Source organism: Leptopilina boulardi, unplaced genomic scaffold, assembly GCF_019393585.1.
Source record: "Leptopilina boulardi isolate dan_hultmark-lab unplaced genomic scaffold, ZJU_Lbou_2.1 LbouV2_372, whole genome shotgun sequence".
NCBI lineage: Eukaryota > Metazoa > Arthropoda > Insecta > Hymenoptera > Figitidae > Leptopilina > Leptopilina boulardi.
In genome coordinates, this window is record NW_026137943.1 from 363,966 (window position 1) to 381,183 (window position 17,218).

Sequence of the window (17,218 nt, forward strand, 5' to 3'; positions counted from 1 at the left end):
TTATTTCTGTTATATAACAAATGAAATTGTTATATAAAAAAAAAAAATATTTACATTTTTATATTTGACATGCGAAAATAATATTTTCACCTCGGAATTAATATTTTCTGTAAAGAGAGAAGCAATATAAAAATGTAAATGCATATAATGTCTGCAAGTAAAATAAATATGCCCTCCGGTGTTTATGATAATAATATTCCGTCTAAATGCATGAATTTTAATAAAATGCCATAAAAAATGTAAATTCTTTTTCAATTATAAGGTTGTTGCTAATGTGTATTCTTTGATAAAAAAAAATTAATTAATATTTTTTTTTTTTTTATCACACTCAAATAATAATTAATATTCCATTAACGGAAAAATTTTTGTAGCAAGAAAAAAAAATGGAAATAATAAATAATTCTATGGCTTTTTATCACGTTTAAATAATAATAATAATAATAATAATAATTAATATTCCATTAAAAAAAAAATTTTTAGCAAAAAAAGAAAAATTATAATTCTATGGATTTATTAATAGCATTAATGACAGTATAAGGAATAATAAATGTTAATTTAAGAGTCGCGGTTGAAATCAGTGAAGTGTCAACTTGAAAGTTTCTCGGAAGTGAAGCTTATAAGATTTGATCTCGTTCGCGCGGGATTTAGCGCGCATGCTTCTTTGCTATCCCAAGTCTGGCAAGTGTGACGGTAACCTTCTACTTGTTTCACCCTTCTCTCGTGTATATATATATATATATATAAATTTATACATGTTTGCGTGTGTCATTCCTCCTCGTGAAATATAACGAAGTATTTCAAATGAGAAAAAGCGAGAAGGGAAGAAAAACGAAAAGAAAGAGATAGAGATGGTGGACCAGTAGATGAGGCCAGTTCTGGTCAGGCAGCCTCACACGACCTCTCGTACGGTGACTTCTGTCCAACATTTATCATCCTTCGATCTTCGCGATCGATTTAATCAATAATACATTTAAAAAGTAAATTTAATATCGATCCTCAGTGCAAAATTAAATTATTATTTGTTAATTATTTGTCATAATTAAATTTTTCTCAGTGTATTAATTGGTATCAACCGACTTAGTTTTTTTGGATTAAACCCATCCTCGCAGTAAGTGAATATAGAAGTCAATTTTTTACTGTAAAATAAAAATAAAACAAATTAAAATTAAAATTAAAATTAAAATTAAAAATTAAATTAAAATTAAACTAAAATTATATTAAAATAAAAAAAAAATTAAAACTAAAATTAAATTAAAATTATATTAAAATAAAAAGAAAATTAAATTTAAAAAAAGAAAATATCAATAAAATAATAGAAAAATTAATATTAAAAACAATAATAAATATTCTATAATTAAAAAAATTAATAATCCCTTTTGTAAAAGAATTAACAATAAAAAAAAATGAAAGTTTATCAGATGAAAATTTTTTTTTTTTTTGTTATGGTTGAATATATTATTATGTATTAGATATTTCCTCCTTTCATGTTTTGACATTTACCTTAGAGACTGACATTATAAAGACACTGACAAATCAAATCTCTTTCGCTTTTAATAGCAAAACATAAGTGGGAACCTATTTATTCATAATTCCGATCATAACGATTTAATATCCATTTATTAAAATGACATGCGAAATTTAATATCATATGTTTGACATTCGATATAAATTTTCATAAACGCGCACTTATCTAATTACACTTACAGTAAGTGATAATTAATTTATTATTAACATATAAAGAAAAGTTTTATCTTTTTAATCAAATGTACCATTTTTTTTGTATTATCACAATTTTTTTGATTATTTCAAACTTTGTTTGTTTCAAAGAAAATTTTTTTGTTTCAATCAAAATTTTTTTTATTTCAAATAAATATTTATTTCATTCAAATAAATATTTATTTCATTCAAATAAATATTTATCTGATTCAAATAAATATTTATCTAATTCAAATAAATATTTATCTAATTCAAATAAATTTTTCAATTATAGAAAAAATTTGATTGAACCAAATAAACTTTTAGTTGATTCAACCAAAAGTTTAATCAGCAATACATTAATTTGGTTGATTCAAGAAAAATTTGATTGCTTCAAATAAAGTTTTTTTTCTTTTTTTTAGAAAAAATTTAAAAAAATATGAAAATTAAAATATTTTGTAAAATACAATAAAATCTTCAAAAAAAAAAAACAAGAAAAAAACTGAGCAATTTTGACTCTTTAAATGAAAATTGGCAATGTGCCAAAGACATCGACTTGAGAATTGTGGCGCTGACGCCTCCACCCGAAGACCATACAGCCGAAAATATCTCTTGAGACTTACGCACAATAATTTATCTATAGCGAGGATTTTCTTTTAAACATTTCTTTTTTTGTTTTTTTTTGTTTTACGACCACGCGGCCATTGACAAATTTCCTGTAAACAATTTTTTATTTCTTAATCCAAAATTAAAAAATTTACTTTTTCTTTTAAAATTTTTTTTTTTAATACCCCAAAATTGGATTTTGATTTTTTGAAATTTAATACCATGAAGAATATAATAATAATATTTAATAAATTATTTATTAATAATAATAATTATAATTATTATTTTTATTATTATTATTATTATTATTATTATTATTATTATAGTAATAAAAATAATGTTTAAAAAAATTTATAAATATTATTTACTAATTCTTGGCATGGTACACAATTTAAAAATTTATAAAATAATATTAACTACCAAAAATGAATACTCTTTTATATTTTGAAATAAAGTGAAAATAGTCGTATCCATTTTTGGTGAGGTTGTCAGTTGATGATATGGCAAGATCGCATTAATTTTGTTAAATTTGATATGCCCACTTATTGTCAAGAACATCCTACATACTCACAATTCCCCCCAAAAAAAATATAATCAACACCATGAAAATTAATTTCACGCACTTATTATTTAAAAAAAAAAAAAAAAATTCTATATGAAAAAAAATGTTAGTACTCAATTTACATTGAATATTAATTTAAAAATTGTAAAAAAAAGAAATAAATATTAATATATAAAAAAGAAAAAATAAATTCTTAAAAGAAAAACAATATAATTTGGTGTTATTGTATATGTGTGGGATTGAAAATATTTTGTAAGATATTATATTACCATATATGAAGTAATCATTTTAATCGTATCTAAGGAAAATTATTTCTATTTAAAGACAATTTGTCAAGTTTTTGCAAAAAGAAAAAAAAAAACAATTGCGCAAAAAAATAAAAATATATTCGTCAAAAATATATATCTTGCAAAAAGGTTCCTTATGTTTATTCCGGTAATATATATATATAACATCGTGATCGTCTAGTAGCGATTGGTGCCAAGAGGCCAAGGAGAATGTATTCCAAGAAACACCATAGATTTATATTAGAACTGAAAAAAAAATTTTTTCTTTTCCTTTTTTGAAAAAATTAAATATACACTAAAATGTAAAAAATTGCAAAACTTTTGTAAATCAACGTTTATTTTTTTTTTTTATTAAAATTAAACTAAAAATTAAAGAAAATAAATTTTATTTTTTGAGAAAAATTAATTTACAAATTAAATAAAATAAATTTTATTATTATATAAATTTTTTAGATATCTTATATAGAATTGACAATTTATCAAATTATTGTCTTTTTTTTGCAAAAATTACAATAAAAGAAAAAAATATGTAATTTTATTATAATAAAGCCTCAATATATGTAAAATATTTTAATAATACTACAGAAAATGTGTTCATTGAAATCGTTTTCCAAGATTTATAATTGAAATGACTTAATTGACAGACAACACGCACGTTAATTTTTTTTATTTAATTTTTTTTTTTCGTTAGTTTTTCATCGCTCACAATAACTCGTTTGAGGAAACGAACAGTAGTCCTTTATTCACGGAATGAGTATTAAAAAAAAAAAAGTAGAGTATATAGTTAGAAGAAGCTTTACATCATTATATAAATTTGCATAGAAGATGTATAATTTTATTTAATTGTACAATAACAACAACTAACGATTGTTAGTTTTTTTTCAAAAATTAAAATTCAACAATTTAAGTAATAGGTATATATATAAATTGTTGAATTTTAATTTTTTTTATATATATAAACATGTATCATTTTATATTGACCTTGATCTACATTTAACAAGGTAATATGACCTGACGAATTTCTCACAAACTTCCATATTAGGTTGAAAGAAGGATTCGAGAAAGATTTCAAAAAAAATAAAATAAAGAAAAGTATTGTGAATCCTTGCAAAGTAAAAGGTTTTTTTTCAACAATACATGTTTCGACATTGACATCGAATATTCAATGACATTTTATTTTAACATAAATGTATGACAATGGAGGAATTTACATATATAAAATCAGACAAAATAAAACAAAAATTATACATTTTCATTTAAACTAGTTCGGCATATTTGATTCGACATTTTTAAAAACAAATCAAATTCGTAATTAGTGATCTTAAAAATTCAATTTCAAAAAATATTCAATTTCATTGGCAGTTTGATTTTTTTTTCTCTATATCCATTTTGAATTTGCAAAAACTTGACAAAATCAGCAATTTTGTTATTAACTGAAAAAAAATGTAATTGATGTTTTTTAATATAATATTTTTTTTTTTTTTTTTAAAGAGTTGGAGCGAGAGGGCTTGCAAAGTGGTCGCAATGTCATCGACGACGAGGGAAAGCTCACACATGAGTAAAAAAATTATGACTCACAGTGGTCCTATATCGGGAAAGAGCCACTCAGCAGCCACGGCCAGCAGCCTCGAGAACAACTTAGGTAAACTTTATATCGATGTGGCAACAGAGGCCTAATTTTATTTTTTCCATTCAAAATTTAATCGAGTTTTTGCCATTAAAAAACAAATCTTTCAAAGTCTCTCGAAAATACTAGAACAAGAGAAAAAAAATTAAAAATCATAATAATATAAAAAAAAATAACGAAATCATAATATAAAATAAAAATTAAGATACAATTTTTTTTCACTAACAAAAATAGGAAGTAAAAAAAATTTTACTTCTTAGTTACCATAGTAACGGTTGCTATGGTAACCGTTACTATAATAACAGTTTTTTTTTTTTGCTCTTCAAAAGAAATCAAAATTAATGCAGCATTTTTGTTACGATATTAAATACTCTTTTTTTTATTAAAATAAAATTAGTGTTTATTTATCAATGATTTCAAGGCTATATTTTTGATTTACGAATCTGACAGTATGCATTTAAATGAAAAATTAAAAATGCCGTGTGGGAGTACACGTTACGTCATTAAAAATATACGTCCTACGTATCTAAAATACGTATATATCAATGTTACAACACACGATACATATACAAAAATAATTAAATATATCGATCTTGTTTGAGATACATATATTTATTCACCATGAGATAAATAGAAGATATATATATTTTTTTTATGTTTATTAAAAAATTTTATTTTCATAACTTTTTTTTGTAAATATTTTTTTTTTATATTCAGGGAAGAAAAATTTTAATCTAATAATTCTCTTACTGAAAAGTGAAAGGTTCGCATATAAGTATATATATATGTACTGTATGAAATATACCCATAAGTGTTATAATTGAAAGATATATATATCTTTTTATTTAGACTATAAAAAAAATGCTTTACACATTAAACGATGTACGAATGCAAAATAATCTGTTTTTTTTTTGGAATCAAAATGATACAATAAAATCAAAATTTTTTCTATCATTGATTTCTAAAATTGAGAATATTTGGCATCTATTTCAAAAATGCCATTTATTCTTAAATTTAGAATATTTTATTATTATTTCAATTTTTAATTTTTGTCCTTGTTTAATAATAGAGATTTACTTCATCAGAATCTTGATATGCAATTCGCAAAGACTTATTTATGGAATAACGCTATTTCAATTGTTACTAAAAAAAAAATTTCCAAACAATTTTAATAATTATTAAAACTAAATTTTGAAAAAAATTAAAAATAATCTATCATTTTCCCCTCTATCACAATTTTTCGATGAGATTAAATTTTTTCATTTCAATGGAGAATTAAAAATTAATAATTTTTTTTTAGCGCAAAAAATAAATAGTTGAACAGAAATAAAAATATATTGAGACGAGATGAGACTAAAAAATAATCGAATTTCGTGCATTGAGCACGGTTATTTGAATTTCTGTGAATGACGTTTCTTTCATGCACCCACGCTTTTCTTTTTAATGGCGTGTCCTTGTAACATATTTTTCTCCTATAGTTTCATGTTATTTAAAAAAAAACAAAAATTGGAATGAGGGGGTCAGAAAAAAATTAGTATCAAATTAATTTCAAACCGCAAAGCTACACAATATGGGTATAATAAAAGTAAAAAAATTTTTAAAAGTGTTAATTTTAAAACGGTCGAATGTTAAATTTTTGTCTTATCTCGCCGCATATTATAAGGTAGGTATATTTTTAATATTATAAAAACTATTTTCTGACTAAAGACGGAATTATAGAATTCATAATAGTATTAAGTCTATATGTATATCGTGACTAAAACAAATAAAAGTGTCAGTTATATTTTATTTCAACAAAGATGACTATATTTCTTGGCAGCCTAATTCTAAATTTACACGCGCATTAAAGAAGTTTACACAAAATAATGAGCAATTTGTAATACATTGTGTAATTTATTTTCAAAATATAATAATTTTAATGAAAAATTTCTATAAAATTTTAAATATAACAAAAATTTCGAAAAATTAAAAATTAATTAAAATCGAATTTATAAATATTTCAAATTCTTTTAAAAATATTTTTTTTATGGTGAGTAATTCGAGAAATGTAATTTTTTTCTAGATGCACTGTTAGAGGATCTTCAAACGACCGTTTCAAAACCAGAAACGAAGACAACGACAATTAATCGAACAATACGTTCAAGTTCGCCATTGGTAGAATACCGATCAGCTGCCAATTCAAGCAAAACAGTTTCTGAAAGTACAAGGTAATTAATTTTCAAATAGAAAAAAAAATAGTTTTTCTTTTTTTTTAATTTGATTAATATAAAAAAAGTTTTCTTTTTTCAACTGTGTGATGATTTTAGAACTGTTTCGCCCACGCGAGGTATGACTACGACAACCGAAAAATATATTACGACAGGTCCTGCTGGCGCACCATCGGGTATTCCAGGTTTAGAATTACTAGATAAGGAACTTCAAGATGTAAGTAAAATTTTTATCTTCAATTTTTCGAATTTCGATTTAATTCCAAAAATTCTTGAAAAACAATTTAAAAATATAGTTTTTCCATACTTTATTATAAATATAGAAAACAGAAAAAAAATTTTATCGCTTGTGAGAAACGAATCTAGCCATCTATCGATAGATATTTAAAAAATTGAAATTCATAATTTTTAAATAAATTAGAAAAATATTTCTTAGGGAATTTTTTTTTTTTTTTATTTGAAAAGCAATTATTTGAAAAACGGAAAAATAATCTCAGAAGAAGGTGAATAACTGCATAGGGAAGAAATTCGTTGAAATCGGCAAAACTCGTTAACGACAATCTCACCAAAGTCGGTGAAACTGTTAAAACTCACAATAGCTATAATATATAGTTTGAGTGGTTGTGAGAGCAAACATATAACAGTTTGATCCGAGTCTTATAAGGTAAGCTGGATTGGCAATTGAGATTACCATGGTCCCATGAAAGAAAAGCGTGGGATAAATCGACCGCAACACATCGGACAGCTGTTATGTGTCACGTCATCCACTGGCTCCAGTCGATTGTTTGTCAATTAATAAAAAACCTGCTATAGAATTGCAGATCTTATATATCCCCTCAGTCACATTATTCTCATTCACCTGTTGAGTTGGGAAAACAATTTCTCTCTCTAATCGATCAAAAATTTCCCTAGAACGTTCCAAATAATAATAATTATCGCATTTTGTGATAGTGAGTGATAAAATTTTTTAAATAAAAATATTTCTAATTCAGTGTTTAGGTTTTTTTTTTTTTACTTTTTATTCCGTTTTCTAAAATTATCAATTTTTATTCAGGTACAACCTGGACAAAGTAAAACAGTTGCTTATAAGCAGGTTTCTTATCACTATAACAAGGATTTGGATGGAAAACCAATGGGTGAGTTAAAAAACTCATTAACTAAAAAAAACAGTAAATCGTAACCAATTTTTTCAAAGAATCCACAAAAAAATTGGAAAAATAAATAAATTTTCAATAAAATTTTTCTATTTAAATAAAAAGAAAAGAATTATATTTGACAAAATGAGCACAGAGTCATTTTCTTCAAGAGTTTAAAGAATAACGCTGGACCTTGCATTGAGACAGTATTTCCATATTTGGTTTGTAACGGCCTTGACAGCAAGAGGAACGGTTAATTGACGTGCCTTGAAAACTATACAACCAAAATAAAACATAATTGCGAATAAAAATACATTTATGATCTCAAAAAAAAAACGCGCACTAATCGTACTTTTTTTTCGCCGAAAATTAGAATAGTTAATTTTTGTAAAAATCAATTTAAAAAACAAAAATGCCATAAGAAAATAAAATTATTTCTTACAGTACAATTTTGTGGATTTAGTCCAATTGTTACGATATAATTTTCTTGCACAATAATAATGTCTCCATCATCAGAAATTAATTTCAAATCTTAAGCCAAGTTTATATTATCATAAATTAAATATTAATTATAACCGTACTTCCTACTGATACGCAAAAATTTTTAAATAAATTCTAAATATTAGAAAAAATTAGAATTAATTTTTTAAAGAAATTAAAATAATTTTTTTTTTTCCCCAAACATTTCAGATTCGTGGGACAATTTAACCAGCCCAGCTTTGATGTGAGTATAACTTTCTTGTCAGGAAAATACAAAAATATATCTGAACATTTGCCAAAAGAGAAACGTTCGCAACTTTTGTTAATTTAGTCAACGAAAAAGTTATCATTTTTACGAAAATTTTAAATTGATGAATATAATTAATTGTTTTGTTTTTTTTACAGCGATTCAATTCGAGAGCGTAATTATGATGAATCGCGTACGAGACATCGAAGTCCAGAACCAAAATCGGTTACTAGAGAATTGGTTAGTATTTAAAAAAAAAAATAAAAGTGATTTCTTTTAAATAACAATTTTTTTTAGACCTCCTACAGCGACAGCAGTCTCAGAACTCGACAAGCGTCTCCTATTCGATCAAGCCAAAAAGATGTTTTCTATCAAGAAAGTAAAGAGAGTAAGTAAAAAAAAAAAATTCTTTGAAAGGAATTTACAATTGAACAATATTTTTTCGAAAAAAAAATATTTTTTTGTTTTAATTTCCCCATAGGTTATCGATCAAATCCAAGAACTTTGACTAGCACCTCACACGAAGTGCTTGAAGATGTAACACCCGCGGTACCATCGAATTTGGCACCGGGTCCAAATACTAAAGTAACAACTACCGTCAAAACCTACACTTATGAACTTCCAGGAGCACCTGATTCATATATGAACAGTTCATTGGCAAAAAATGTCGACAAATCCGTCTCCTATTCATCTACAAAAGATCCAGGAATTCAAAAAACAATTACCTATGAGGTAATTTCAAAGAAATAAAAATTTATTTCTAAAAATTGAAAAATTAAGAAAAATTGAAATTTAAACAAAAATTATTTTCAGGTTGATCAAAGTCGTTATCGTTCGGCAAGTCCAGTGAGATATTCACCAATTGATGTACCAGTAAAATCAAAAACAGTTCACGCTGAGGAAAAATATTTTCGCGAAGAACGTCATGGTTATAGGCCAACAAGTCCAACTTATCATACATCAAGTAATGCAACAACTATTTATCATGGATCACCATCACCAACTGGTACATCGAGTTTAACGAGAAGAGAAAAATTCTCTGATATTAATGGTTATGGACCACGTGGACCAGGTGATTTTACTGATCATTCAGAAATTAAAAGTGCAACATATTATCAAAGTCCACAGGCTCCAATAAGTGAAACAAGAACTGAACTTATTGAAGAACATTACAGTAGTAGATCACGCAGTCCACCTAGAACTTATTATCCACCTGTACAAACAACAAGTGCAAAAGAAACGATTTATAAATTTGAAAAATCAAGTAAAAATTGCGATGGACCAAAACCATTTCCATCAGGTGGTGTTAAAGTTTATCCCACTAAACCACCAATTTGTGAGGGACCACCGGCTAAACTTGAAGATTTAATGGCATCTTTCTCGGATACCGAGGTGAGAATTTTTATAAATCCTTTTTAATTATAAAACAAAAACTATTTGAATTTCTATTCGATCAATATACAAAATTAACAGAAAATAAAAATAAAATTTTTTAAATTAGGAAAATATTTTCTAATATTAAATTTAGAAGTATTTTTTATTTACTTCTTTAAACATTGTAAGGCCACTGTTATTATTAAATTAGTCATTGATTAAAATTAAAATAATTAACAATAAATTACTAGACTTACATTTAAAAAAAAAGTATTATTCATTTTCACTATTAAGTTCCGATGCAACTTGAGTGAAAAGAGATTCCCATGTCCAAACTTCATCAGCTTCTTTCACCGATTTTTCCGAATATAATCTCTTTGTGAACATTGTCAAATTCACGCCATCCATTGTTGCAAATTTCACATTTTTCACCAATTCCGTATCCAATTCTTTATAAGCTGCAACTCGATTTACGCCTTCCCTAAAAAAATTCAATAAATCAATTCAAAAATTAATAATTAAAAGAAAAAAACAGAAATTATATTGAAAGCAAAAAAAAAACAATGCATCGCAAAAAAATAGAAAATAGAGGCAAATATAGATAAAAAAAATTTTGCAGAAAGAAGTTTTAGACGAAATTGACCGAAAAGAAAGGGTTCAACGAAGAACTAAGGAAATAATTAAAAAGGAAGTGGAATTCACGAATAGCCCTCCAAGGAGCAAGGCAGCATCTCCCGTTTATTATCCCCCAGGATCAGAATTAGCGAAACGAGAAGGAAGTGGATCCATGGCACACTCAAGCGTAAGAATATTGAACAAAAAAAAATTAATTAAAATACTAAAACTTAATTTTTAAAAATATATTCTTTCTAATTAAATTTTATCCATTCAATATAAAAGAAATTTTTTTTTTCAGAGTGCCTACATGTCGGACAAGGGCGAATGGAAACGAGGGATGTACGAAAAAGAATCAAAATCAGAAACCAAATGGAAGACAAAAAAAGGAAAAGTAGCGATACCTCTTTGTTTGCCTCTGTGTTGCGCTGCACCATGTGTCATTATGTGAAAGAAATCAAAAAAAAAAAAAAAAAACGGAAACTAAAAACAAAAAAAAATTAATATTCGATAATGATAATTTTTTTTAAGCAACGAATAATCAAAATTAGCAAAAGAGAATTTATTAGCAATTATTATTAATCATGAAATACTAAAATAAAAAAAAATAAAAATTCACTATAGTAGCGAATAATTATGAATGTATCGTATGTGTGTATTTATATAAATTGACTTTAAGAATTTTAATTGTTAATAATAATCAATAGTTGTATTAACAAAAAATTTTAATATTAATTTAACTCAAAAGAAAATAGACCCGATTTTTCTGAAAATTTTTTTTTGTCTAATTTTTCCAATTATTCCCTTTTGAATTATATCAAATTTGATTTATGAAAAAAAGAACATTATTAAAAATGCATTTTTCCCCCTTTTAATTAAACACTAATTGTTACTTATTCATTTCAACTAATTTTTTATTTTTAATCATAGTTTCGTAAACCTGAGACCGTGAATTATAGTGCTATAATAATATTATATAATACATATATTAATAATAATAATAATAATAATAATAAATAAGCACACACACACACAAAAAAAGAAGTCGAATGCGTTTCACAAATTGAACGCAAAATATATGTTTCCCGTTAATAATAATCATATGTAAAGAGAGCATTGTGACTTTGGTGTATCTTTGCAGTGAAAAATAATGTTAAATGTTAAAAAAAAATAACGATAATTAGAAATTTTTAAAAATGGCGCATTATTGTAGATCCTTTCAAATAAAAAAATGTTGTCTTCCAGTTAAATAAATGTCCTGTTTGATTTTCTTTCTTTTTTTTGTTTTAAATTAGAGCATCTCAATAATAATGTACGGCATAAACTGTAGCAACGCAAAATAACGAGTCCTATAAAAAAAAAAAAAATACACGTAATCAATTAATTAAACTACTGCCAATAATTAAATTGAATTAAATTTGTTATTAATTTATTAATTAAATTATTAATTTACTAATTTAATTAATAATTTAACAATATTTTTCAATTATTTAGGAATTTAATTATAATTTAATTAATTAATATTATTTATTCGTTCGGGAAAAATAAATTTTTTTTTCTATTTTCTAAAAGAAAATTTTTTGTTTTCTTACATTTACAAACTTATCAAAAGCATAACTATCAGCTTCAGCATCCCAAAAACATCTCGCGCCCATTCTTACACCTGCGCCACGTTGTTCGCCCATAACAACGTTTACAATGTATTTGTATTCATTGGATTTAAATTCTGAAAATATATTTTCTTTTAATAAGAAAATTTTTTGTCTTTTTTTTCAATTATTTAAATTATTGGACATTTTGAAAAAAGAAAAAATTACCCCTCATTTTATATTTTATTATATCCGCTATTTCCTTACTCCATTGATAAGCTTCCGCTTCATTGAAAGTTTTTGTTGATAGTTGATCGTACAATACATTGTGTATTATCTCCCTTGCATTTAAAGTTTTAAACCTGAATTTGAATTATTTTTTTTTCAAATTTAATTTTACGAAGCACCTAAATTTTCCCGAAATTCTCAGCAATAATATATTTTAAATAAAATGTTAATAATAAAGGTTTTTTTTGGTGAAAAAGAGTTCAATATTTCAAAAAAAAAAAAATAGAAAAATATTGTATAAGGTATAGATGAGAAAGTAAAATTAAAGTGCAAAGTGTTGAAAAATAATACATTAACAAAATTGAAAATAATAAACGTTCAAAATAAAAACAAAAACATTTGAAAATAATAATAAAACAAATTGTTTACATTTGAGCGTTTAATAATTTTTCAAAATAATTCAGAAAAATTATTAAAAGAAATATATATAATGTGAATATAAATTGAATTACTTACTTTTCAGAAAGTTTTGGTCGTATTTGATATGTAGCTTGTTGTGATTCTGCATCTCCATCTTCATCTTCGAGAATTTCAAAATTTGTATCTAATTTTGCCTCATCAACAACAGGCGCTTGTTTAGATAATTTTTGCCACGCTTGTCCTTTAATTTCCGATTGACGAGGTATATTATCATTAGATTCTTCCATTTTGTATATTTTTCTTTAAACTTTCTTCTTTTTCTTCTTGTCTTTTTTTTTATTATTTTTCTAATACAATTCAATTAAAAACTAAAAACACTCAACGTTATAATAAACAACAATAAGCCGACAAAACAAAAGTAACACATATCACACGCATTACACAAAAGAAAATCAATTTTTTTTTTCACTGTTTTGACACCGTTTCTATGGCAACTGTGATCAGAAAATGATTTTTCAATTATTAAAAATTCCCCTTTTAGAAATATTAGTTAAACAATATTATTTATGTTAAATTTGCAAAAAAAAAAATGCTTAGATTTCCACATCAGTCATATTTTTTTTGTTTACATGCCCAAAATTTGAGGTTAGAAAAATTTTAAATTCAAAAGTTACCATAAGTTACTAGTATAGGGAATTTTATTTTAAGCCATTTGCGACAAGACGCGCAAGCGCAGTTTATTTTGTTGACGGGTCATGACAGCTGATTTTTGTTTTTGTTTGTGATTTGGAAATAAATTTATTTCTCAAATTTTCTACATATTTATATTTAAAAATCTAATCATGTATTAATAATTATTCACTGGTGTCTATTTATTAATTAATCATTGACAATGAGTCAAGAGAATATTTGTTTACTATGTACCACGGAAAATGCGAAATATGATAAAGAATTTTTGTCACAACGAGCTTATTTTTCTGCTCCACAGGTATATTTAGAAAATTTGAAATTAAAAAAATATATATATATTATTATCTACTCCTGTTTTCTTTATTTAAAATTTAATTAATTTTATTTTGTTAGGTTATGTTGTCATTTTTTTCTTTAGTCATATTCATAAATAATTTTGTTTTTATTTAATAAATATAAAAATAAAAGATAATTAATAAAAATTATTATTACAGTTAAAGGAGTTACGTGTAAAATGGAATGAGGCACTTATTAAAATTCATCCAGTTTTGGAACAATTGGTAAATAATATTAATACGTATAAAATTTGTGATTTACATTTTAAAGAGTCAGATATTAAAAAGACTATTAGTGAAAAATCGTCACATCAAAATATTTGTACACTTCCATTATGGAATTGGGTTTTGAAAATCAAAGCTCTTCCATTAAGCGCCAAAGAATTGGAAAATGATAAATATCAGGTATTTTTATATATTAATTTGAATTATTAATTGATACTTTTTTTAATTTCAAAACTATTCGTTATTAATTTGTCTTTTATTTACAATTTAATAGATTTTTAACAAGGCAAAGGAGAAATCAAAAGAAAATTTAAATAATTTGGAAAATAATGTTGTATATCAAGATCACACGTATATGGACATTAAAAGAAAATTTAATTCAGAAAATAATAATCAAATGACAATAAATTTGCCAATTAAAAAAATTGATGAATTTAAAGAAGTAAAACAAATTCAAAAATTAAAGCCAAAAAAAAATGTGAAATTCACTCCTTATTCAATTAATTCTGATAAGAAAAAAATAGAAATTAATAAAATATCACCAATACTTCAATTACAATCGGCTAAAAATCAAGTTTTAGTCGTTACATCAGAATCATTAACTCCACCAATTAATTCATCAATTATTTCCGTTAACTCAAAAAATTCTATTTCACCTACATTAAAATATCCCATTATTTCTAATGTAACTTCACTTTCTCAAAATAATCAAAAATTAATTTCAATTCATAATGTTAAATCGCAATTGAATTATCCATCAAATGTAATTCCCATATCATCGTTAGTTCCAATTTCTGCAAAATCTTCAATTACAAATCCAATAGTTGCAAAAAAATCTATGCCATTTACTTTTGCCAATTCAATTCCTGATGTTTCGACAGATTCATTAAATTCACATGATGAGAAAACATTAAATAGTGTGATACAATTGAAACAAAAAATTACTGAACAATCACAAGAAATGAAAACATCATCAACAATTATGTCTTCGACATCGAATATTATTTACAATCGTTTAAAATTAATAGCAGATTTAAAACAAAATTCACTTCCATGTGGTTGGGCTTATAAAATAGAGGAGGATGATAAAATTTTATTCACACAATATTATACTTTTAGAAAATTTCCAATTTTTCTCTCTATTGATAAGAATTTGAAGCCAATGGTCAGTATTTAAAAATTATTATAAAATTTATTTTATTTTAATTTTATAATTAAAATTTCTCTTCTTTTTTTTACAGATTTCTGTCGGCTATGAAGCAGTAAAATTTATTTCTCATGATATTCAATTAAATTCATTTGCAGACGTTTGCAAAGGTCTTTGTAAATTGGAAATGTTGAAATGGTGCTTGGGAATTGGATTTGATCAAAATAAGTAAATATTCTTTTTCAATTCTTTAAAAAAAAAAAATTTTACATATAAAATTGTATTGATTTTATTGCAAAATTTTAATTTCAATTTTTATTTTAATATTTACAGCCATTCGGATAATTGTTTAATTTTGACTAAAAAATTAAATTCAAGATGTCCAATGTGTTCAAAAATAAGGCGCAATGCGCAAAAACATGAAAGCAATGAAATCACAAAACAACGCAAACAATCCAAAGATTTACGACCATTAGTGCAGAAATTAAAACGAATAAATGCCCGTTTAGAGAATAAGGTTTCATCTTCTATTATTTATTTAATTAAATTAATTTAAATAAATATTAATTATTTTATATTTAAATTTATTTATAGTTTTTTTTTTAAATCGAATAAATAATTTTTTTTTCTAATCTAATGAAATTAATATTTTTTCAGATGTGTAAATTAAAACTCATGGTGAATCATTTAAAGAAAAAACAATGCCCTGAATGTCTTCATAATAAATTTCTTGAGAAAAATTCAATTCTGGAATCTGAGAGTTCAACTACGATTAATAATTAGCATTTATTTTTTTCTATATTGTTAATTTATTTTAATGAGTTTATACTGTTAACTATGTTCTTGAAATAAATTTTTTTCAAAAAAATCTATTTTATTTCAAAATTCCTTTCACCTACATTATATTAACATATTACAATAAGTTTTAATTTTTTAAATAATTAAAAAAAATGTATTCTTATTTTTTAAAACAAAAATCGATAATTTAATATTTTCTATTAAAATATTGTCTATAAATAAAATATTAATTTATTCAATATCAGACTTTTATTAATTTTAATAATAATTATATTAAAATAAAAACCCATTAAATTGGTATTTTTTAGTTAAAGACTTTTTTCTTTTATAAAAAGAAAATTGTTTTTAATTTCTCATTTTTTTTTTTTTTTCAAAAACACATTCAAATTCAGTCATGACCGGATATTCACCCCACTCAACCAATTGGATCGATACATGGATTGCGCGCCGAAATATAACGGAAATGTCCGATTAAGTCGAAAATAGACGAATATTAACGAAAATACACGAAACGTCAGCAACCGAACAAGACCGACTGAATAACGACGCGTTTCCTCTCCGGCTTGGATCGAAATTGTGTTTGCGTCTACGGGCGCGGCTTGCGTTCATACTGGCGTTTTTAACAATAAAATGTCGTCCCTCGACTATTTGGATTTGTGTCGATTGTGTCTAGTGAAAGACCGCGTTGGAATATCTATATTTGAAGATGAAGGTGACGCGAGACAAGTATTCCTGAAAATTGCCTCTTGTCTACCGGTCAAGGTAAGCCAACTACGCCATCATTAAGGCCTTCCGCCATTTTGCTGTGTGTGAAACAAACTTGAGGAAAATCATGTACACTCACCTTAAATTTATTTAATTTATTACAAATTTTTGTTATTCACATAATTTCCATTATCATTGTTTTAGTATTTTTATTATTGTAATATTGAAGGCGGATTTTCACAATG

The 17,218-nt window shown here is 24.7% G+C and overlaps 4 protein-coding genes across 22 annotated transcripts in view; 3 read left to right on the forward strand and 1 right to left on the reverse strand.

Annotated features, from left to right (window-relative positions):
* Positions 1 to 739: 739 nt before the first annotated feature.
* On the forward strand, positions 740 to 12,107 carry LOC127287644 (mucin-5AC). Of its 3 annotated transcripts, XM_051314684.1 has the most exons (13): positions 740 to 977; positions 1,055 to 1,108; positions 4,642 to 4,792; positions 6,840 to 6,984; positions 7,084 to 7,201; positions 8,039 to 8,120; positions 8,811 to 8,844; positions 9,006 to 9,087; positions 9,145 to 9,235; positions 9,329 to 9,579; positions 9,661 to 10,239; positions 10,841 to 11,023; positions 11,138 to 12,107. In XM_051314684.1, exons 3-13 carry the CDS (start codon positions 4,675 to 4,677, stop codon positions 11,285 to 11,287), a joined length of 1,833 nt encoding a protein of 610 aa, XP_051170641.1. In that variant the 5' UTR covers positions 740 to 977; positions 1,055 to 1,108; positions 4,642 to 4,674; the 3' UTR covers positions 11,288 to 12,107. The 3 variants fall into 3 exon arrangements, with proteins under 3 accessions (XP_051170641.1, XP_051170640.1, XP_051170642.1); XM_051314683.1 differs by having other exon boundaries at positions 741 to 1,108; XM_051314685.1 differs by lacking the exon at positions 1,055 to 1,108 and having other exon boundaries at positions 741 to 903.
* Positions 10,530 to 13,700, reverse strand: LOC127287646 (dynein light chain Tctex-type protein 2B-like). Of its 2 annotated transcripts, none has more exons than XM_051314688.1 (4): positions 13,170 to 13,700; positions 12,654 to 12,787; positions 12,429 to 12,562; positions 10,530 to 10,702 (listed from the first exon to the last, which is right to left on the reverse strand). In XM_051314688.1, exons 1-4 carry the CDS (start codon positions 13,358 to 13,360, stop codon positions 10,673 to 10,675), a joined length of 489 nt encoding a protein of 162 aa, XP_051170645.1. In that variant the 5' UTR covers positions 13,361 to 13,700; the 3' UTR covers positions 10,530 to 10,672. The 2 variants fall into 2 exon arrangements, with proteins under 2 accessions (XP_051170645.1, XP_051170644.1); XM_051314687.1 differs by lacking the exon at positions 10,530 to 10,702 and adding an exon at positions 11,723 to 12,185 and having other exon boundaries at positions 13,170 to 13,697.
* Positions 13,701 to 13,813: 113 nt separating this feature from the next.
* Positions 13,814 to 16,334, forward strand: LOC127287645 (uncharacterized). The gene is made up of 6 exons (XM_051314686.1): positions 13,814 to 14,061; positions 14,258 to 14,503; positions 14,598 to 15,488; positions 15,565 to 15,698; positions 15,804 to 15,987; positions 16,128 to 16,334. Exons 1-6 carry the CDS (start codon positions 13,966 to 13,968, stop codon positions 16,251 to 16,253), a joined length of 1,677 nt encoding a protein of 558 aa, XP_051170643.1. The 5' UTR covers positions 13,814 to 13,965; the 3' UTR covers positions 16,254 to 16,334.
* Positions 16,335 to 16,780: 446 nt separating this feature from the next.
* LOC127287781 (zinc finger protein ZFP2-like) overlaps positions 16,781 to 17,218 on the forward strand; it is a 70,633-nt gene continuing 70,195 nt past the window's right edge. For 7 of the 16 annotated variants that reach the window (XM_051314903.1, XM_051314907.1, XM_051314901.1 and 4 more), the window contains exon 1: positions 16,788 to 17,030. In XM_051314903.1, coding sequence (XP_051170860.1) covers positions 16,899 to 17,030 — 132 coding nt within the window. In that variant the 5' untranslated portion in view covers positions 16,788 to 16,898. Of the gene's footprint in view, positions 17,031 to 17,218 lie in introns of all 16 variants that reach the window. The other 9 variants (XM_051314897.1, XM_051314896.1, XM_051314902.1 and 6 more) reach the window with 4 other exon arrangements.